This window comes from Martes martes, assembly GCF_963455335.1.
Source record: "Martes martes genome assembly, chromosome: 7".
Lineage (NCBI taxonomy): Eukaryota > Metazoa > Chordata > Mammalia > Carnivora > Mustelidae > Martes > Martes martes.
Genome location: NC_137894.1, coordinates 124,262,107 through 124,286,626, shown reverse-complemented (window position 1 = coordinate 124,286,626; position 24,520 = coordinate 124,262,107). Strand labels below are relative to the sequence as shown.

General features: G+C 37.6%; 1 protein-coding gene across 1 annotated transcript in view; it reads right to left on the bottom strand.

Moving 5' to 3' along the window:
* Window positions 1-24,276, bottom strand: part of GTF2A1 (general transcription factor IIA subunit 1) — a 43,136-nt gene extending 18,860 nt beyond the window's left edge. Inside the window, exons 1-6 of the mRNA XM_080808264.1 lie at window positions 23,799-24,276; window positions 19,861-19,962; window positions 10,050-10,254; window positions 8,193-8,257; window positions 3,073-3,148; window positions 1,804-1,937 (exon numbers count right to left, since the gene is read on the bottom strand). Coding sequence (XP_080664390.1) covers window positions 1,804-1,937; window positions 3,073-3,148; window positions 8,193-8,257; window positions 10,050-10,254; window positions 19,861-19,962; window positions 23,799-23,828 — 612 coding nt within the window. The 5' untranslated portion in view covers window positions 23,829-24,276. The remainder of the gene's footprint in view (window positions 1-1,803; window positions 1,938-3,072; window positions 3,149-8,192; window positions 8,258-10,049; window positions 10,255-19,860; window positions 19,963-23,798) is intronic.
* Between the last annotated feature and the right edge of the window lie 244 nt (window positions 24,277-24,520).

The following is a 24,520-nucleotide window of genomic DNA, read 5'->3' as shown; positions in this document are numbered from 1 at the left end:
GATTTCTAAAGTTCCTTTCTGCTTCTGTATCTAGAATTCTAAAGTAAACCATAACTCAATAAGAACATATTAACAAATATTAACTGTATCTTTTTTTTTAAATTTTTTATTTCTTTTCAGCGTAACAGTATTCATTGTTTTTGCACCACACCCAGTGCTCCATGCAATCCGTGCCCTCCCTAATACCTACCACCTGGTTCCCCCAACTTCCCACCCCCCGCCCCTTCAAAACCCTCAGGTTGTTTTTCAGAGTCCATAGTCTCTCATGGTTCACCTCCCCTTCCAATTTACCTCTACTCCCTTAACTGTATCTTTTACAATAAATATAATTATAGGTATTAACAAATTAATAAATTATTAGTGATAAATAAAGAACAGTGAATGGCAATTATCTGCCTTTAGATTCAAGGAATGCAAAATAAGACAGTACTTCCCTTAAGAAGTTTACAGATTAATGGTGCAATAGACAAAGCAGTAATACAACTCAAAAGGTAGAAGGTATAACAGAAATATAATACGCTGTTACGAGAACACAGGAGACTGGACTAAATTCAGTTTGAGGGAAAAGGTATGGGCAGGAAAGCCTTCTTAATAGGTAATACTTGAGTTCTGTTGTGCTTGGAAGATTAGCTAGGCTTTTCCATTTGGTTGCTTTGTTTGATGCAGATAGTAAAGGGAGTTGCTAGAAGGAAGGTCAAAGGGCTTTCTAAGTAAAATAACATCAAGTGAAAATCTGGAAAGCTGTAAATCATCTAGATTACTGCTTCTCTGATCTTACCACTGTCATCACACTATTAATATGGACATTATGTTTTCATGTGTCTCTTTTCTAAAGTGCCTAAGTTCTTTAAGAAAATAAACCATTTCTCTTTCCTCTTTGTTCTCATAGTACAAGAGTTTAACGCCCAGCACAGAAATAGATACAAAGATTTAACTTTGATCTAAACAGCAGCTGAAGCAGATAATTGGAAGCATGGCAAGAAATAAACCTGAAGAAATCAAAAAAATCAGATCCATAAATAAAGATCCTATGAATCATGCTGAGTTTTAGACTTGGAAAAAGCCTAAGAGAAGTTTCAAAAGGAGAACTATAAAATACAGAGTAACAAGTTAGGAAGGAAGCTTAAGAGTCAGGGAAATCAATTAAGAGGACAATATACACACAAGAACGTGCACACACACACACACACATTACATATAGTATATATACTACTGAGGGAATAAGAATAGTATTTTAAGTGGGAAATTATGAAAGCCTGAACTAAGAAAATGATGAGAGAGACTGAGAAAACTAGTTTCAAACATCAAGGAACTGCAAATATGTTAAAACTGCAGTGTAGAAAAAAAGGAATATTAAGAATTGGTAGGAATTCATAATACTTAGCACATTAAAAACGCATAAGCTTCATGAAACTGGATTCATGTCTGCCTTGTTCACTCCTAAATCTCCACTCCCTTGCAAAGACTCTGATACACAGCCACAGAGTTAATGCTTGCTGAATGAATGCCAGATAACTTGGAGGCTTAGGAGGCTGGATGGAGGGTGGTGCCACTGATAGAAAAGCATGTCCCGGGGAATGATGAAAGATAAGCAGGGGTAACAACAATTTAGTCTTAAGTATATTGAATGTAAGTTAAGCTATAAGGTATATAGGAGGAATTTACAAGGATAGGACATACAGTGTTGGGAGAATAGTCTAAGAATTCGTATAGATAAAGCCATGGGAAAGGGGAAGAGAACCACCCAGAGAATTCATACAGAAGAAAAAAGAGCCCCATCGTAATAACTTACTATTCTATTACCTGTTGTATAACAGGAGCTTGTACTCCACCAGGCTGCATTTGTGGTATAACTTGTTGTTGGAGAACCACTGACTGCTGAGGCTGAAAGATATACTGGGCACCATTGGCTGCTCTTACTACTTGAAGAAGCTGGCCTAAAGCAGAAGGTATGTATTACAAGTTATCATTTTAGCAGTGACTATCTGAAAACAAATGAATTCATAATGAATGTCAAACCACCAAAATGCCCTAGAAATGACTGGGCAAGAAGTCTAACAACTAAGGGCTGCCATACACAGTAAACTATAATCCTCACCTTCTCTAGGTTCCCTCCATGTTCAAATACATTGCTTAAAATCTTTTTCCTACTTACCATCCTTATAAAGCTCTTTTCCAATAAAGTTTTAACAGATTATGGAAGTTGATTAGAAGTTTAAATTATCTTTACTAACTTAAGAGTCGTGTAAAAGCAGTAAGATCAGATGTTTCAAGGGCTGTTTCTTTTTAAAGCTCTAAAGACATGAAAGTATAATAGTTCATTAATATCTTGAGCCAAAGCATCAGGATACTTAGCTTCAAAATGCTTTAAAAAAGTAAGTTTGCTGAACCAATTATCATTGCCACATAATACTGAGTATATGCCTGGCTTAAACACAGAGACATGAATCCCTCTCTTTGTTGTTTGAGATGATACAGAATCATCAATTAATTAAAAGGCAACAATTATACATTCATAAAATACGTAGCAGGATAAATCTCTAGCTAGTTCTCTATAAATTTAGAATCTTATTAATAAAATATCAAGAAATTCTGTAATTCAGATTACAGAGAAAATACTTAAAATTCATGTAAATAAATTCTTCCAACATTAATATACCAAAAATCACAAGTACATTTTGTCAGTCTATGCAGATACTATGTAAAACAGAATGCAGTAAAATACTATAGGATTTAGTTTGATATCACAAATTCAAATGAGTCAAGTTTACTTATCTGGCAGGTTAAACGTGTTTAACAAAAATCTACGCAAATAAACATTACTATATAATCATACTGCAACAAGATTCTCATTCACAGATCAAAAGCTCAAGTGCAATTTTCATCTTCTCTACTGCATCCTCAGTAGTAATTATCATTTAATGTGCTATAGTACTCAATCTTTTTTAATAACCTAAGCCAAATGGTAAAAGAAATATTGATTTTGTCTTTCAATGAGGCCAAAAATGAAGACTAGATGTTACAATTTTCTGAGTTATACATATAAATAATGGTACCATTACTCCTCATTACCTGAATTTGTTAGTATCTGCTGAACAGGAGTCACACCCGCAGGAAGTGCCAAGGTAGCAGCTGTAGCAGCAGCACTCTGAAAAAGACAAAGGAAAAAAAAAAAATCAAAACCATATATGTGCATAACAGTACCTCAATTTATCTCTGGCACATTTTCATAGTGTTTGAAGTTTATCATTTAGTATACACTAAAATGAAAAGTTTTAACAAGACTAAATCCCATTTTATAAAATGATACAATGAAGACCACCTAGCTTAAAGGCCTTACCTTAAATACTTGAAACAACAAAGTAGAGTAATATAATTGGGTTTTTTTCCCCCTGAAGAATGTGTTTTTTTTTTTTTTTTAAGATTTTATTTATCTATTTGACAGACAGAGATCACAAGTAGGCAGAGAGGCAGGCAGAGAGAGAGAGGGAAGCAGGCTATCCGCCAAGCAGAGAACCCGTTGTGGGGCTCGATCCCAGGACCCTGGGATCATGACCTGAGCCAAAAGCAGAGGCTTTAACCCACTGAGCCACCCAGGCGCCCCTGAAGAATGTGTTCTAAGGAAACCTCACACATACTAACAATGCTATTCAACATATAAAATATCCATTCCATTATTTATTTTCCTACTCTATTTCTTATTCCCAATTCCTTGTTGTCAATTACAGCTGACCCTTAAACAATGCAGGGGCTAAGGGCACCAACTCCTCACACAAGTGAAAATCCACATGTAACTTATGACTTCCCAAAAGTTAAATAGCCTACTGTTGACCAGAGGCCTTACCAATAACATAAATGGTAGATTAATACCTATTCTGCATGATATATATACATATTATATACTGTATTCTATAATAAAGTAAGCTAGAAGAAAATATATACCTTATTTATTGAAAATAACCATATTTATCGAAAAAAAAATCTGCATATATGTGGACCATACAGTTCAAACCCAAATTGTTCAACTGTAATATACTTGAAGCAAAATGTTAAGTATCTTCGTTTTAGAAATCTTAATATTTTTAATTTATACCAGAATGAATAGGCCTGAAAGAAACCTGGTATCAGAAGGATGAGCTTGTATAGCTAGCAATTCTATGATGCCCTAAGATGATAATACTGGTACTCTATCTAGGTGAAACATATTAATAATAGTTTTATTAACACAAAAAATACCTAAAAATCTTAACAAAAGTCATCAACTTTAATTTCTACATTCTAAAATGGAGGTAGTATCTGACATTTAAGTAAAAAAATACATACATGGGTATACTCTGAATCTCTTTAAATCCAGGATAAATTTTTCATTTACTGCTTCTGGAGACTTCTCCTCTCCCCTTTCCTCCAAAAGAGTTACACCACATTTTCTTTTACTGTTTTTTTAATTCTGTACTCAAAGTATTTCCATGCATCTCAATGTAACTACATATAGAGGTAATTTTCTCCCTCATCCTTCAATCTTTTTACAGGTACCAAGTCTTCACATACCAATCTAACATATACATTTTTAGAAACATCTCTATTTGGCAAGCTCTGAGAAATAAATTTAACTGTGCTTTGAAGATACTAATGCCAGAGAATCTCAACAATACTTGGAAAATTATACAAAAGTAGTTTCATGACACTACTATCTAGTATAGACTCCACGTATGGTGTTCCAAGAAAATGTGCTTCTTGTTGCCATTTGATAGACCTACCTAGTTTCTACTTCTAAAGCCTCCAATTCCCACTATGCCCCAGAATCCAGCTATAGCCCCACCAGGTTTCTTCATGAAATCCAAGTTCTGCATTTCATTTACTTTAAATAAATCTTGTCCATATAGGCAAATGTAAGGTAATCTAAGTCTAAGGACCACATTAACAACCACTTACTACTGAGAAATACTATTCAGAAATATTAATATTGAGATTTTATGAGATTAATAGAGCTCCCTCTACTGGCAAAGTGACAACAGCATACATGACACAAAAACCACCTGCACACCTCTGCACATTCAAGACACTATCAATAAATATTTGTTGAGTGACATACCATACACAAAACACCTTTTATCAATGCCTACTGGGGCACCTGGGTGGCTCAGTGAGTTAAGCCTCTGCCTTCAGCTCAGGTCATGATCTCAGGGTCCTAGGATAGAGCCCCGCATCGGGCTCTCTGCTCAGTGGGGAGCCTGCTTCCCTCTCTCTCTGCCTGCCTACTTGTGATCTCTCTATCAAATAAATAAATAAAATCTTTAAAAACAAACAAAAAATGCCCACTGAAAATTTCTTCTTGTATTTTATGAAATAGCCCTAAAATGAATAATAGATTAGAGCAATTATTTTATTAAGAGAACCGTAAAACTGGTTTGATGTCAGGTCCTATTTCTTTTGTAGGTTCCCTGAAATAGCTGTCTACCTAATATATCACTATCCTACATTCTTATTAAATTACGTAACTTTTCAATGTTCATTTCCAAAGCATGCATAGCTTTAAAAAAAAATCAAAACTGGAATAAAATCTTGCCATCTGGAATGACATGGATGGAGCTAAAGTGTATTACATTAAGTGAAATAAGTAAGTCACAGAAAGACAAATACTCTGTGATCTCACTCATATGTGGAATTTAAAAAAGAAAACAGATGAACATATGGAAGAGGGAAAAAACAAAAAGGAGAGAGGGAAACAGGCCATAAGAGACTCTTAACAAAAGAGAACAAACTGAAGGTTGGTAGAGGGAGATGGGCAGGGAATGGGCTAAATGGGTGATGGGTATTAAGGAAGGCAACTGTTCTGATGAGCACTGGGTATGTATATAACTGATGAATCACTGAATTCTACTCCAGAAACCACTATTGCACTGTATGTTAACTAACTAGAATTTAAATTATTAAAAAAAAAAAAAAAAAGGAAATCAACCAATCAAATGGTTATCTTTGAATCAGGAATAATTCAAACAAACAAAACAAAACAAAACAAAACCTTTTATTTGTAAAGAGCCTACAGTGATTATATTTCAGAACATATAAAATACATGGATGAACACTGAAACATCAACTAAAATACTAAAACACACATAAATGCTAACACCTTTTATTGACAGATGTTTCTGACATATGGTCTATTTAAATACATGCTCTTTAGAACCAAGACATAACAAACAACTAAGAGACGTGCCACTAATTTTGACTCAGTCTCTTTAAACACTATTTTAATTCAAAATTTTCTTCCAAACACTTAAAATTCTTAGAACTCAGAGAGGCCTACTCCAAGTAATTCTACAAAATTTTCTGTTTTAAAAAGGACAAAAGTCAGGGCGCCTGGGTGGCTCACTGAGTTAAGTGGCCAATTCAGCTCAGGTCATGATCTCAGGGTTCTGGGATCAAATCCCGTGTCTGCCTCTGCACTCAGCAGGAAGCCTGCTCCCTCTCCCTCTGCCCTGCCACCTGCTTTGCATGTGCGCACGCTCTCTCTTCCCTTCTCTCTTAGATGAATAAATAAATCTTAAAAAATAAAATAAAAGGACACAAGTTATTCCTTAGGAAACAATCTCAATAGTACCAACTGCAATACAGATCCTACAGTGAGACTTTCATTTTAAAGACGGAGGTTAAAAAGAAATTTGGGGCCTGAGACTTGAAATAGAATTTTCTGAATGATAAGAATTCTTGCGATGCCATGATAGGCTGGAATTTTGTGATTTTTATGAAGAACTGATTCCAGCAATTTGAACTAGAAGGACAAATAGATAACCTTGATTCTTTTGTGAATTTAAAAACTGCAACTTCTACTATCATGCAGAAATTTGTAATTCTGTCAAGCTACAAATTTGTGAGGCTGGTATATTTAAAAAGGAGTCATCTGTCTGGTAGGTGAGCCCTGTTTCCTATCTGCCCTGTTTCCTATCTGCTTATCAATCACAGATGAGCTCTGAGGTTAACTACTCATTACTCACCAAACAGAAGTGATTTTTTAAAATACTGCTTTCTCAGGGCACCTGGGTGGGGCATTCGGTTAAGCATCCAACTCTTGGTTTTGGCTCACATCATGATCTCAGGGTTGTGAGATCAATCGAGCCCTGCATCAGGCTCTGCATTCTCTGCATTCTTTCCCTCTCACCTCCTCCCAACCCACCACCCCTCCACACATACGTACACCCAGGCGTGCTCACTATCAAATAAATTAAATTTTTGAAAAATACATATTTTTGCTTTTTTTCATTTAAAAAAAAGAACTATCTGGGAAAAAAAAAAACCTCATTGCTAGCATTAGACTAAGATTTTTTTTAAAAAGTGATTCTTGCCTTTAAGTAAAAAATATGGCTGAATTTGAGAATGAAATGTCGGAGGTGAGATTCCACTAACATTCTACTTATTGTAAAAAGAACAAAGAAAAGCCATTTATGAGAATGCGCTGGAATAACTATTCTAATAAGACTTCATTTAATGTCTTATTTTAAAAAAAACTTTAAGCATATAGGTAAAGACTCTCTAAGAATCTGAAGTAGTTTTTCTCATTTTAGTTATATGGTACTATATTCATTGGGAAATATCACATGCCCTAAATGAAATTTGAAAATTTAGTTATGTTCAGTGAATATCCCTTAGAAATACCAAAAGACTAATGCGTAATAAACTCAACTGGTTAAAATGTACTTCAAAGTAGTAATATACACATTGTAATAAATCTTATTATGCTATACTATGGTTAAATCAGAGCAAAAATTTTCAAAGGTTTCGTCTTAAAAACAGTTATCCTGAACTATCCAAACAGTTCATTTTCATTTTTAAAGTTTTAATTCTAGTTAATTAATGGGTCTTCTGAAACAGAACTATAATTGGCACATTATGTTTCGTAGGTCCCCTAAACCCATTTTCCAAAAATAGCTTGGAATGAAATAGCTCTCACAAAGCATCATTCTTTTGGTATTTTCAACAGAAAACTGCATAATTTTATGAACCTCTATGTCTAAATACAAAGCTACCCTTGAGATCTGCTGCTAAATCCAGTAATTAGGAAACCAAATAAAACAGCTATTTTGTTCAAGTCTTGAATAAACTTCAAGTTGTTAATACACAACATACCTGGGCATAATCACAATTTTGAGTTAGAATAAGTACAGCCAATCAAAGTCTTATGTTCTGAGTCTTACCATGTTTGATGCATTCATATGTTGTATCAGCTTAGAATCAGGAACTATAACTTGTGGTGCAGCAGCTATTAAAAAAAAAAGTACAAGTACAAACAAGGAACCATGACATGAGGCTGTTTCATAATCCAAAGAATACTATACAATGCTGAAAACTTATTTCCTGTTTCCTGCATTCAAATGCGTTCACCCATTTGATACCTCAGAATGTTATAAATTTCTACAGCAAATAACAGTTGTGATATACCCATCTTATACTGAAAACATTAATTAAAAAGATTTGAGTAACAACACCTAAGAATACAAGGGAATTGGGGAACATGAAGTAGTGAGATACCTAATACCTATACGTATCCAGCTCTGTGCATTCTTAAACTGGAAATTTTCAAACACAACTTAATTGTCTTACTAACTCAATACTGTTTTATTGATATAAGGATACTACTGTTAGAATGAGTTAGTAGTCCATTAAGAATGAACTAAAAAAAACTATTAACTAGTTGTTTTTAATCTATATAGCCCTCTTCTCCCATCTGGTAGTTGCCAGAATTTTAAGTTACGTCCACCAACTTTTTTAAAAATATAAATCAGAAATAATGGCAATGTTTAAAAAAAAAAAAGAAAGAAAGAAAGAATGGCAATGTTACATAAGAACAAAAGGAACTAAGTGTTTGATTCCGCAAATTTCAGAGAATAAACAGATAATCCCATTATCCTAATATTCTCTGAGTGAAGAAAATCAAATTTTAATTTATGATGACCTAAAATCCTAGTGCCAGCCCTAAAGGCAATAGGAGGAACAGTCATCAAAACAGATCAAAAGGATAAGATTATTTGATCCAGGAATAGAATAAAACCAAATATTAAAAGTCTTATTTGATATAAACAGTAAAACAATCCAAACAGACATTTCTACTATACATTACTTAATATATATCACTAACCATTTTAAGTCTTATATATTCTCAGATACTCTCAAATGAGGCAAATGGGTAACTAAACCATTACCTTAAATTAAAACTTTTCACTTACCTTCATTCTCCTCTCCAGTAACAAGATTTACAAAACTGAAATACGTTTGAGTTTCAGCTCAGGTCATGATCTCATGGTTAAGTTTTGTAACTGAATACATTACGTGTCATGACGGAAAATACTTACTATATGTAATAGGCCAAGCTTCCTAGCCTTCTCAGGGCCCAAATTTTCCTTAGCACTGAAATGTTGGAAGAGCTACTTCACAAAGCCTTTTATAAGGCTTCAATGAAACAAATCTATAAATTCACTTGCACATTACAAAGCACTATGGACACACTCTATAAATACCTGGTTTTTCTTACCTTCAAACCAAGTAATATAAATTAAGATATGTATATACACTCTTCACTTAAAAGAAATCTAATTCCGTCATTTTACATTTAAAGTACTAGGGAACTGAAATTTCAGACTGTCACACTTACAAACTCCCCCAGTGTTTAAGATATATTTATAAAAACCAATTCAAATGTCTCTGAAGTAATAAATCAATTTCATAAAGAAAGTAAATAACAATTTTACCATAGAAAATAATGAAATCCTCAGTAAATAAATCTTTGTAGGTCTGATGTATTTTAGGAAATCCACCATTATGCAGCCTTCTCAAAAGAAAATATTAATACACTTACCTCATCTTAGGCTCTCAATTAATTACTTGTTTATTATTACTACAATACAGAATCCATGTTTTATAAAAAAAATTTGTATGTAAATACACATACACAGACAACCCCTCAGTCAACAGAAAGAAAAAATCCACATTTCTCTTCTTTGAAAATGACAAATTTCATTTCCAAGTTGTAAGCAGAAAAATACATCCGGTCTCACCTTGTTGTGATGCAGGAATAAGGACCTGCTGGGTCTGCGCTTGCTGAGGTACTGTCTGCTGTGGCTGAGTTTGCTGATGGTGGTGGTGGTGGTGATGTTGCTGCTGCTGGGGTTGATGTTGCTGCTGAACTTGCAATAAAAGCTGCTGCTCTTCTGAATGAAATCCATCTACTGCCCTAGACTGCATTAGTTTATTCTCCCACAACTAAGGCAAAGAAAAGTAAAGAACATTCTAAGTGAATGCTAGTAAAGGTAACTCCAGCCACATGGACAAAATATATTTTACTAGTCTGTTTATAAAATTCTTCCATTTTCAATCTTTATTTTCTCCTCTCACCCTAGGACAGCTATTATAGTGGGGGAAAAAATCAGTTACGGGCAAAAATAAGAAAGAAAATAAAATATTTATGACTATTTCATACTTTTCCCTAACACAGATCCTCTCTAACAGACTTAGTGTTCAATGTGGAGAACCTCAACCCTTATAAGAAACTGCCCAAGAGGGGCGCCTGGGTGGCTCAGTAGGTTAAGGCCTCTGCCTTCGGCTAGGGTCATGGTCCCAGGATCCTGGGATGGAGCCCCACATCCGGCTCTCTGCTCTGCGGGGAGCCTGCTTCCTCCTCTCCTCTCTCTCTCTCTGCCTCTCTGCCTACTTGTGATCTCTGTCTGTCAAATACATAAATAGAATCTTAAAAAAAAAAAAAAAAAGAAACTGCCCAAGAAAGAAAAAAACCATTTTTTAAATATACAAAATGAAATTAATTTAGTTATTCTGGGGCGCACCTGGGTGGCTCAGTTAAGCATTTGACTCTTGATTTAGGCATTAAGCTCTGCACAGAGTCTGTTTGTCCCTCCTCCCAGCCCCCACTCTTGAGAACACACATATTCTCAAATAAATAAATAAATATAATATTTTAAAAAATAATTCAGTCATTTTGTACACATGCACCTAGCCCATACACACACTTCGTTTTCTCCCCTAGGATAAGCTCTTGGAATACTGCCTAACACACCTGAGACTTCTAGGAGATCTTTCAAAAAGGTCTTTTTACCATACTCACAATGATTTTTATCATCTTCCAACACTTCGAACTGTTCTAGAAATTCTGCATTTGTAGCTAATAACAATTCCAGCATATCTCTAATGGCTTGCTAAAAAAGTAAACTAAAGGTCAATCTCCCAAAGCAACAATTCCCCTTAGCAAGCTCACTGTTTAGACCTGCCTGAAGACTAGAGATACTAACAGTATCTCCCTCACTGGTTGTTGTGAGGACTCAGTAACATATTTATGTAAAACGTTTATCAGAATCTAGCATAAACTCAGTGACCAATAAATGTTAGTTTTCATTATTACAGTGGTGGTGCTATTAATTGTGTAATAGGGCACTACACTAGAAATCAGAAACATGGTCCTGGTTTGGCCACTATTCAGTTTTGTGGACAAATTACCTATCTTTCTTGGGCATTTTCCTCATCTAAAAAGAGGACAAGTTGATTTCCTTCTAAAATCATTTCCAGCTAGGAAATCTAAGTCTCTGAAAAATCTCAAATTAAAAACAGCTAGAATTCTACCTAGGGTAACAAAGAATTACTTTCGGAGAGCTCAAGTTGTATCTGGTTCATCTCTGTAGAGTAGGCACTTAGCACAACACACAAGACAAAATGGACACTTACACACTGAATAAAATACATTTCAACTAATATATTATATAAAAAGGCTCTCAAACAGTTTGCACTCACCCAAAACTTCTGTATTTCTTTTGTCTGTTCTAAAACAAAACAAAAACCTAGACTCTGGTAAGCCAAAAATCAAGGTACCATTGATTAATATGCCTTAAGAAACTGTTGTTTAAACCATGATTTTTTAAATTTAAAACTTCAGTTCAATCACCTCTAATTGGTCTATCCACTACGATGTGATCCATTCACATCACTTCAAGGAATCTTCCACAGTAATGGCAAATATTAACGATTAGGGGCGCCTGGGTGGCTCAGTGGGTTAAAGCCTCTGCCTTCGGCTCAGATCATGATCCCAGGGTCCTGGGATTAGGCCCCATGGGGGGGGGGGTCTCTGCTCAGCGGGGAGCCTGCTTCCTTCTCTCTCTCTGCCTGCCTCCCCCCCAACTTGAACTTGAGATCTCTGTCTGCCAAATAAATAAATACAATCTTTAAAAAAATATATTAATGATTATATATTATGAGCTAAATACTAAGTACCACTACTCACCTAGCCTCCCAAGCCAACGACCTGAGTCAGAATCCACCTCAACACCCCTCATTACTGTCACTATCCCTTCCAAAGCGTTGTTCCAATCTGTCCTTACTGGTATGGCCCTGGTTCAAGTCCTTTCCTCCCACCAGTACTACCATAAAGTGTAATGACGTAGCCCACTGAGCTCCCCATATCAAGTCATAAAATTCTACAAATAATGAGATCTCCTATATACTAGGCACTATTAGAGGCACTGAAACAGTGAACAAACCCGACAAAAATCCTTCTCCTCACAGAGCCCACAATCTAGTGAAAACTTACTCTTCCAATCTATCCTCTATAAATCAGTGGTCCTCAAAATACAGTCATCAGCATCACCTGTGAACTTGTTAGGCATACTAATTCTCAGGCCCCACACCAGACCTACTGACTCAGCAACTCTGGGGATGGAGCCAAAAATCTGTTTTAATAACCTGTCCAGGTCACTTTAATGCATGCTATTAAAGTCTAAACCAATGCTTTTCAAAGTGCATATTGCAACCCATTAGTGGGTTGTTAAAAGTCAATTTAATTTTTTTTCTTTTTTGGTATATGTAATTGAATTAAAAAGAAAATGTCAAACTGTGCCTCTATCAGGTCAGACTCTCTGGAACAGCAGTCCAAAAATCTGCATTTTAACTAGCACCCCAGAGAATCTTTCTCACTTTAAAGATTAAGCTCCTTAATACAGAATTACGTTAACTCTCTGCTACTATGAGACTTGCATTCTACTTTCCTAACAGTGTACAACGTACTTTCCTAACTTCAGTACAACGTACTTGAAGTTCCCTGAATATAGCATACCTATCTCATGTCTAAATCTTAGTAAACTATTCCCTCTGACTAGCAGTCTTCCCTCATGATTCCCTAAACAATGGGTACGTCAAAGTCACACAGCCTCAAAAGAAATCACTCACTGCCTCCAAATCCTACAAATATTTTTTTAAGATTTTATTTATTTATTTGACAGAGAGACATCACAAGTAGGCAGAGAGGCAGGCAGAGAGAGAGGAGGAAGTAGGCTTCCCACTGAGCAAAGAGCCCGATGCAGGGCTCGATCCCAGGACTCTGGGATCACGACCGGAGCCGAAGGCAGAGGCTTAACCCACTGAGCCACCCAGGCGCCCCTCTAAAAATATTTCTATCATAGTTTTCACACCAAGTCTACCTTCTCTACTGAAGTATGAATTCCTTCAAGGCAGAGACTGTCTTATTCATCAGGCAACAGAATGACTAAGAGCTTATCAGACATTTAGTATTAATTTCAAAGAAGAGAAGGGCAAACAAACTGCTGTTTCTAGCTAATGTTTCTCTGTAAGGATGCTACGGACATCTTGGCCAAGACAATTTTTATTGTACAGGTAGTGCCACAGGAAGTATACCACCCCCCCCCAAAAAAAAAACAAAAACCCATTCCGGGCTGTAGCCCACTAAATGCCAAAGGTGCCCACTAGTCATTAAGACAAGCAAACACGGCCTCACACATTTCCAACTGCTGCAGGTGGGTAGGGAGCAGAGGAAAAAGGGATGTTGGAGTAGGCCCCCGAGAATTCACATTTACCAAGTACCAAATACTGTCCCAGGTAACATGAAAAATACAAATACAATACTGTACAAATATTTAGCATTAAACTTTAATATCAAATAATATAAAGTTCAAACTGACTAAATGTTTTGTTTTTATCCCATTTTTTATGATTTTAATTGTATTGATCAAAATACTCTACTTTTCAAATATCACCTATTTAAAATAAATAATGCAATACTGTTTTCAGCAACAGTAATCATATTAATACTACTGACAACAATCAGGAATACTAAGTTGTTACATATTTATTTATTTTGCTTAGGAAACAGAAGAACTCTTTTTCTTTATTTTTATAACATTATTTTCTCTCCAACACAGTAGCTATAATTTCTGACAATCTTATTTCATCAATCTTCTGCCAGGTCTCCGAAATTAGACATGGAGAAAATTCATTTTCTATTCCCCAAAAGGCTGTAATGTACATATCTACAGAGCATATTAACTAGATTAATATAGTATTAGTATTAATCTGTATTCTTACTCTGCACTTTGCAAGTAACTTTACACAGAGACTCATTTTTACAAAATCCTGTAACACAGACATTGTTACTATCTCCTTTTTACAGGAAAAAAAAAAGAAAAAAAAGAAAAACCCAGAAGAACAATAAGTTAGATAATTTATCCAAGACCACCAACTAACAGCAGGCAAAGTGGTATATAATCCAGGCAGTCTGACTCCAGTGTTCCCAGTCACAGAACCTGGACCCTGAGAGTGAAGACTAAGTGTCCTTTAAATTCTACACCCTAGACCCCTTGCTTGCCACATCCTAATCCTAGCTCTGGTCCAAGTTTTAATCTCTACACTATATTGCTGCTATCACAGCAGGCCCAGTCACAACTCTGGTACCTTCCTTTTTCCTGGTAAGTATTATATATGTCATCTGAAGGCCTTCGTTAAAGTCTGTACTATTTGCTAAATAATCTTATCAAAGCATATTCCTTCTGAATCTATTTTTTGACCTATAAATTGGTGATTATTAAATCTACAGTTTCCTGGCAGTTTGCCAGGCTAGAAATTTGAAGGATTCTACTTTCACAAAACATCTAGCTCCTGAATAAATACAAGAAAACTGAATTTCTGGGCTTCCTTGAAATGGGGTTAGGGTACAGAGTTCCCCCAAGGATAAATGAAGTAGAGAATAATAAATTATTGTTCAAGTTATGGCCCAAGTATTTATATATAACTAGAGTATATTTAGAAGAGTGGTTCTCAATCAGAGGTGGTTTTGCCCCCCAGGGACATTTGGCAATGCAGAGAGACATTTTTAGTTGTCAGAAATGAGCAGTACTACTGGCATTTAGTGGGCAGAGGCCAGGTATGCTGTTAACATTCTACAATGAACAGAACAGCTCTCTGCAACAAAGAATTAACAAATAACAGTAATGCCAAGGTTGAGAAACCTGATCTAGAGACCAATAAACTGAGTTTCAGATTTGTCTCCAACTGAGGAAATTTTTCTCACTTTATTTCATTGAGAAGAGAGGCCAAAGTTTTATATGTACTTGCTATTTAGATATGGGTAGGTCTGACAGTGTAGAAATGAGGATGATTTTATCATTCACTTTAAACAGGATTTGTAGACTGTCATTCCCACCCATAATCACTCACTAATCCAAAACACAATTTACATTCAAATACAAATTAAAGACCATCAAGACTATGTTTTAGGTGGTTTTTTTTTTCTATCTCCCATAGTTTATACATTAAAGTAGGTCCAAAGTGTTTCAAGAGATAACTTCTGAGAACTGGATTGACTTTTTTTAATCGTCTCTCTTCCAGCATTATCTAGTTAGGCTTCAAATTACATGCACAGCCCTTACTCATCTTAATTCGTCATCTAATTCACCACTGTATCCTCCAGCAGTGGTGAAGTTTTTGATAAGAGTCTGTGAAACAGCCAAAAAGTGGGGCGGAAGAGGTTAGAACTAATGACAAAGTCCTTTGTAAATCATAAAACACAAAAGCAATGTTAGTTTTTGTTAGCAAGATGTCTAAACCTGTAGAATATAAAACAGTATCTAGCAGCCACACATGGTGATTTATTTTTACTTTTTAATACATGGTGATTTAAATTGCAATTAATTATAATTAAAAATTTAGTTCTTCAGTTCCATTAACTACATTTCAAGTGCTTAATAGCCACATGTCGCTAGTGGCTATCATACTGGAGAGTACAGTTACAGACCATTTATCACCACAGATAGGGCATATTCTGGAAATTCTGAGATCTTGAAGAAATTTAGTAAAGAGAATTAAAATAACATGAATTCCATTTAGTGTAACAGTGTATTTTCAAACACAGTTACAACCCACAATAGAAGAGTATGCCCCATCTGAAAAACAGCAAAAATATTAAAATACCTTGCTCTGTTAGGCTCTGGAACCATGTTTGTTATTAACTAACTTAATTAAATATTTACTGAATACCAACCACATATGCAAGGCACTGTGCTAGAGGCTAGGGATTCAAAGTCAAGTAATTCACAATTTTTGTCATTAAAAACTAGCCATCAAACAATGTATAAAACATACATAATATTCATATATTATATGCATTATATATATTATTTTTTTTTATAAGTAACTTATTTTTTTTTTTTAATTTATTTATTTGTTAGAGAGATAGAGCGAGCGAGCACAGGCAGACAGAGTGGCAGGCAGAGGCAGAGGGAGAAGCAGGCTCCCCGCCAAGCAAGGAGCCCGATGTGGGACTCGATCCCAGGACGCTGGGATCATGACCTGAGCCGAAGGCAGCCGCTTAACCAACTGAGCCACCCAGGCGTCCCTGCATTATATATATTATTAATTAATCTATTACACTAATATATTTGAAAAATCAAGTGTGATAAAAATAGAGTGAGATCTATTTAACCTCAATGACCGCTCATTCTCTTTGGAGAATGCTTTGATGCTAGTGGGACCAGTAGGAAAAATCAATTCCCCACACTTTGTGAAAAGCAAGAGTAGATAACCAACAACCTGGATTGACTACCAGTTTGATTTAGAGTGGATTAATGACTTTGGGGCTGATTTTCTACATTTAAAAATGTTATATCGGGGCACCTTGGTGGATCAGTGAGTTAAAGCCTCTGCCTTCAGCTCAGGTCATGGTCTCAGGGTCCTGGGATCAAGCCCCACATCAGGCTCTCTGCTCAGCAGGGAACCTGCTTCCCCCTCTTTCTCCGACTGCCTCTCTGCCTACTTGTGATCTCTGTCAAATAAATAAATAAAAATCTTTAAAAATGTTGTATCTTGGGGCACCTGGGTGGCTCAGTGGGTTAAGCCTCTGCCTTCAGCTCAGGTCATGATCTCAGGATCCTGGGATCGAGCCCCACATCAGGCTCTCTGCTCAGCAGGGAGCCTGTTTCCTCCTCTCTCTCTGCCTGCCTCTCTGCCTACTTCTGATCTCTGTCAAATAAATTTAAAAAAATCTTAAAAAAAAAAAAGTCGTATCTTCTACATAAGGTCAAAGTACCTCAAGGAAAACCATTATATGAGCGTAAGATAAACTGCAAAGTAGCTCCACATAACACAAAGAAATCTTACTCTCTTATTCATATCCTGAGACACTTTATGCTACGTAAGCAGTTTATGTTACGATTCTTCCATCTTATGCCTCAAGAGTTGGCATTCTTTCGCTTGTATTTTAGGATGCCTACTCTTCACTTTTAATCACACCATCATATTTGATGAACCATCACATTTGTCTCAAGGTAAATAAAAATTTCCTCATCTCACTTAAATCTATGTATGTTTCCTTCCTTGCACAGGCAGATTCTTGTTAAAAACTCCACAGAAGCTACCCCCAGATGCCTAAACACTCTAAGATTTCATGACCATAATAAAGCTGAGGTTTACTTTATTTAAGGTAAGTTCCTAAGCTGCAGCCTCCACACTGCCACTGAATAGATAAATAATAAAGTTCTTAACATTGACTGTGATTACTGACTTTGTACATAGTCCTCAAGGATTTCAATACCCAATTTTTAAGCCAGCAGTTCTAAAACTTTTTAGTCTCAGGATCCTTCACTGCTATCAAAAATTACTAAAGACCTCAAAGAGCTTTTATGAAATTTTAACTATGTTGGGTATTTTGTTTACAAATTCATTTAAAAACAGCAATGTATCCATCACATGTTAACATAAATAACACATTTTTAACAAAAATAACCAAATCAAATTCACTGACAAATAGTTTAAAGGAAAAATAGCTGGGTTCTCCTATCTGCTTCTACAACCATCTTATTGTTTTGGTTGAATATATGAAGAAAATCTGTCTTTCCCACACAGTTGGGAAAAGAAAAAGTATTCAAAGTGATGGTTTCTTAAAAGTTAGCTACAATGTAAAATCTGAAACCACACACCAATGAACTTTTCGTACTCTTAGGTTAAAATCCATTAATTTATCTTTCACTTTGAACAAGGGATTTTGCAACATCATGCATTGGTCATTTGTAAAATATAAGTTCAGTGAATTATGCAATATTTCAAATATTAACACATTTCATTAAAAGTATGAAATATTCTGATTTCTTAACATTAACACTGATCTCATCTTGATTCTTCAGTACACATCCTTTTTTTTGAGATTTTATTTATTTGACAGAGAGAGATCACAAGTAGGCAGAGAAGCAGGCAGAGAGAGAGGGAGAAGCAGGCTTCCCGCTGAGCAAAGAGCCCGATGCAAGGCTTGATCCCAGGACCCTGAGACGATGACCTGAGCCAAAGGCAGAGGCTTAACCCACTGAGCCACTCGGGCACCCCAGTACACATCTTTTTTTAATATTCACTGCATCAAAATGGGAAGCATACATAAAGCACTGTGCATACGAAGAGTTACCTCAAAGAAAAGTACTTGTGCATTTGAGTAGCAAGTTTAATTGGCCACTTTTCATAGAACACAACTTTTACTGAAAACATGACAAACTCTGATTATTCAGATGGGCATTTGGCCAACCTCACTGACCTCCTGAAAGAATCTGTGGGGAAACCTTAGGACTTCACAGACCTTATTTTGAAAACTACTGTTCTGAGCAATAAAGCAAAATATTCAATGATTTCATGAGTTATTAAAACACCAAGGAAACACAAATGTTAAATAAAAATATCTAATTATCATCGCGTAAGTCCAAAGAAATCCAAGAGACAGAAAACCAACTCCCAGTGTAAAATACATCATAAACCTAATATTTGGCCTACATTAAAAAAAAAAAACTTAAGAACGCAAAACTATTTTATCAAAGCACTTATTTAATCTCCACAACATAAATACTTTTTAAGATTTTATTTATTTACTTGACAGAGAGATCACGAGTAGGCAGAGACAAGCAGAGAAAGAGGGGGAAGCAGGCTCCCTACCGAGCAGAGAGCCTGATGCAGGGCTCGATCCCAGGACCCTGAGATCACGACCTGAGCTGAAGGCAGAGGCTTAACGGTGAGCCACCCAGGCACCCCCATAAATATTTTTTAAAATATAGGTACATTAAGACCATTAAAAAAGTAAAAAAAGAAAACAAAAAAAAACTATACATATGTTAAATAATTAGACCATAAATACCATAAATAAATAAATAAAGTGAATATAAATAAATAAATAAATTAGACCACGAATACACAATGTTAATGGTCCTTTCAATAGTGAATGCTATTGCTAGGCACTGTGCTTAATAAGCACTTAATATGGTTACTGTATTTAATCCTCAAAACAAACCTATAAGGCAAGTCCGACCAATTCCTGTATCACACATAATGAAACTGAAATACAAACAGTGTGCCTAGGAGCAGAGGAAGGATGGATGGTAGAGTGATCTAAAACTAGCATCCTTCATCCATCCACATACTGTCTCCTGCAGCAAAGTTGAATGTTCACCCCATGGAAAAATTATGGATCAGTCTCTGGCTGAAGAGAGGATTTTAAGGGAGAAAAAAAAAGGCATGACTATTAAAAATAACAAAAAGAGGCAAACTCACGGTCTTTAGTTCCATCAGAACTTGTTCATCAACTCCATCATCCAAAAAGATGTCTCTTACATCATTAATAACATCTTCAATCACAGATCTGTACAATTTAGGCTTCAAAGGAAAAATAAAAAACTTGAAAAAGATCATTTTTCACATATTCCAAACAAAGTCATTTTTCCAACTAAACAAAATTTATTTTAGAAGCTATAACTTAAGATATAGGCATCCTAACAAACATCATTTGCTTCAATTAAAATGGATTATCTTACAACTGCATATTTTAAAAGAAGTCTCAAAGAGTAATACAATTCAAATACAGAAGTCCTTACGCATACAAGGTCCACACAATTTCCAGTTATAATTTCCTATGTTGTTATAATCGAAACACCTAATATGGCCCAATAAATAGCCTTATGGGTTGCTTATGTCTGGTTCCTATTATTCTTCCCTTTGTTTGACTCCTGTTAGATCTCACAACCTCCTCACTAAGACTTAAACTAGAGAACCTTACGTCCTGCAGTCATTTGCCTGATAATATCTGCAACCTAATATAAAAATCACATAATTTCTATTTTCTGTTAACCAGTCTGTGCCTTTAAGCTATACCATTAAATTGTTCATATACCCACAATAACAGGTCTCAAAGCCTCAAATGAACAAGGCACACTCATCTCTTTCCCAGGATTTCTTTCCTTTAACAACTGCCCAGACGATGCTATGAAACAGAATCATGGACAGCCTCAACATTTATTTTTCTAATTATTATTATTACTACTATTGTTGGTATTACTTAGGAAGGGTTGGAGGGGAAGACTGTTTCTAAAGTTTGCCAGAAGAATAAAAGGAGAAAAAATGTGAAAGCACTTTCAAAAGTATAAAGTATTTTTTAAAAACCAAAAGGTGATGGACAATAGTTTGCCCAACCCACATCCTATTTTTAACATGTTAGGCAAGAAGTTTGCATGTCAGTATGATAGAACTAGAGCTATCTTGTTATAAATCCTATCCATTATCACACACAATTAAGGTTATCATCCTTTTTCTTTTAATGTTTGTCATTATTTGTGTTTTATAACCTGCTTAAAGTAAGAATTACTGGTTCCCCAATAAAACCAAGGGTTTGCTCTCATAACCAAACCTCAAACAGAAATGCTTCACTAGCATCTCTTTCAGAAATATTGTTATCACAGGAGAGCCATCTAAGAAAATGCATTCTTGCACTGCCAAAACTACAAATAAGAGTTCCTCTGTATAACTTACCTCAACCATTAAAATTTGTTCCTTTTCATCACAACCAGAAAAACAATTCATATACCTGGGTTCTGACCTTTGCTATTCCACACACTAACCTGCTTTATTTTACCAAATTTACCTCTCTAAACTATTAAGTTATTCATGTGCAAATGTGGAACTCTATAGGATCTCATTTTAACATTCTGATTCTATATATAAGGAAATTGTTACTGACTATAGGGTATCACTTTATCTATGCAGATTTAACCACTGAATTACAAAAATAACATTTAAAACGTGGCTTTTTTAAACCAATAATGATCCTTAAAGCACTATAAGGTGACGGTATAATTTTAAATTGTTACTATGAATCTTAAGTTGATGATATAAATTATTTTTTTCAGCAACCTGGACATTTGGTGTTTTCTGAAGTCAATCACTCCTAAAAATCTTCGGCTTGGAGATCCAGAAATCTATAGGTACAAAACTTGCTTTCTTCTGGCACTCCCTATTTAATCAATTTATCTTGTCTTAGGATTTTGCTTACGCACCTTAGTTAAGCTACAACTTGCCCACTTAGTGGATTCATAAAAGCACTATAAAGGGAAATGTGTATTCTTCATGACATACACAGAGAACAATTTAGCAGAATTCTTCCTAAGTTGATAAGCCCCCATAATACTGATGAATGGGGGTATGCAGGGACTATCTGAAATAAGCAATTTCCAAGTTATTATTTAATACACTAAACCTTACTTGAGCCAAAGTTTTTGCCTTTTACAAAATACAAAGTAAGTTAGGTTTGTCCTGGTTTTCAAAACAGACATTCCAAACTGGTAAATTAAAGAACCATGACTGTCACCACCTAATGACTATTTAGAAGGTTCCTTTCAAAAGTGTTAGTTCCCTGAGGGAACACTGGAAAATAAATCAGATTAATATCCATCTAGAATATTAATATCCAATGAAATAAAAACACTGCCAACTTACAATTTTAATTTTTTTAAGATCCAGTTTGCACTAAGCCTCCTCACTCTCATTACTCACAATTCGTCTATACATAAGTGTACTATGGACATAAGGTCCTATGTTGAGGCTTTAAGCACTTGAATATTTCTTCAAAAAGCTGTATGTCTCCAACATTTATTACAGAAAAAAGACGTATTCGGAGCTTTACTTCTAACATATTTTCTGAATACTTGAAGAACACAACACTACCAAAGTCAAGTACCCTGCAGCTAACAGTTAATGTAGGAAGCATTTTTTTTTAAATTCCCGACAATAACGCATTTTCCAATACAAAAACGATTAGACATCTGAGCTACAGTTCTGTTTAAAAGCAAAAATAAAAAGAAGGGCCAGCAATTTTATTTTCCCCTAACAAAGACAGGAAACCCTAACTGCTCCTTCAAAACAACAACAAAAAACTTGGGACGCTGAAAGCGGCCTTGTTGGGTGCGAAATTACAGTGCAAGCAAAGGACCTAGAAATAAACTGAGCTCTGCACACTCCTGCCTCTCGCCTCGGGAGCACGCACCTCCCAGCCCCGCTCTCAGCAGCTCTCACTATTTAAAGCCGGATCTAGTGTTTAAATGGAGAGGCGGTGACGTAGGCCTGAAAAGCACCTTCCCATCCTGGCAGAGTCTATATTAGAGAGCGGCAATGGCTCTATATAAACAGGGCAGCCAAAGGGAGGAGGACCACAAGGCTCAGGGACTGAAAAGCAGGGTAAGCAGCCGCAGCCATGATGGATCGACCCGAGTCGCCAACGGTACGGAGTCGGGCGGCCGCGGGCTTATCCGCGGCGTTCGGGACCGGGCAAAAACGTGTTTTATTGTCAGAATAAAAATAAGAGTGGGGTGGACTAGTGATCACATTGCGTTGGTGACTGACAAGGTTATTTATGTGACTGCTTTTTGCAAACCTACGTGATCGCAAGTAACCAAAAAGGGACTAATGGGGAGAAGTAGACAAATTTCAAGGCGAAAGCAGGGGCACTTTGACCACTGTAAGCTTTTTTTGTTGCTTTGGTGCTTTTGCTAGTGGAAGATACGATGGGGGTTTTGCTTCCCCTTCGCCATTTTACCGATTCGGAAGGAACCGAGATAAGTGCTTTTCAACCTTCGTCCTTTTTTTTTTTTTTTTTAAGAAATATAAAATGGCCCCAGTGAAGGCTCCCTAAGCACAACCGCCAGAAACACCCCAAGTGACCCCCAAAGTAGCCGTTCACCTTCCACTGCATTGAAGTGGACCACGGCGGGTCTTGGGGACTCGCCTAATTCCCCAGACGCGGTTTTTGTTTTGAGGCTGCTCGGGGTGCCCTTCTCGAGCCGGCGCGGCCGGGCCCGCTTCAGGGTGGGGGAAACGGCGGCTTCCCGCCCACCCTCCCTCCCGGCGACCGGGGTCTGGGACCCGGGCCGCGCGCTCGCCCCGGCCCAACGGCCTCCGCGGCCCGGACCGCCCCGCGGCGGCCCCAGGCCCCGCCGGCGCCCCCGCCCTCCCGCCGCCGCCGCCGCCGCCGCGAGCCCGAGGCGCCCCCCCGCGCCCGCCGCCCCGGCCCGCTCCGCCCGAGGCGGGAAGCGGCGGCGGCGGCGGCCGCGCGGGCGGCTGAGGAGAGTAGAGGCCGGGAGTCGCCGCCGTCCCCGCCCCCGCCCGGTCCGGCCGTTGCTGCCGCCTGGACGAAGCCCCCGCCGGCCACCAAACCACGTCCTTACCACGGTGTTTGTATTTGCCGAGTTCGCCATTTCCACACACAACACAAACAAGAGGGGGGCAAGCCCGAGAAAACAAGATAAAAACAAAACCAAAAAAGAAAAAAGAAAACCAAAACACCCGGAGGGTGGCCCAAGCCACCGCAAGATTGGGGGTAAAAATTTCAAACAAAATCGAATCCTGAAAGAGTAGAGGGGAGCGGTGAGAGGAGGAGGAGGAGGAGGGGGGCAGTCCTCCCAGAGCTAAAAACCTCGAGAATCGCCCTTAAAAAAAAAAGCCACGACCCTTTTGGGGTCCAGGGGGCGTTGCCCGCTCCCCACCCCGCGCCAAGGAGGGAAACCACCACCGGTCGCCGCTCCCCGCGCCGCCGCTGCCGCCACCGGCTGCAGCTCCAGCCGTCCGGTCCGCCCGCTTCTCCCCTTTATATAGTGAGCCAACGAGCTGCGCGAGCCGCCGCCGCCGCCGCTGCCGCCGAGAGACAGGGCGGAGGGGGAGGGAGGGGCGGAAAGGGCGGGGGCAGAGGTGGGCGGGGTTGAGCGCGAGACACCGCGAGAGCCGCCTGCGCAGGCGCGCCGGGGCGGAGGCCGCCGTGGGCCGCGTCGTCACGCGCCGTGGAGGGCGCTGGGCGGGCGGAGCCAGGGAACTGGAGTAGTTCTGTGAGCTTGCCGACTCCCCAAGTCTCGCGTGATCACGTGGTTGCCACCCAGGCGGAAGTGTCCCACAG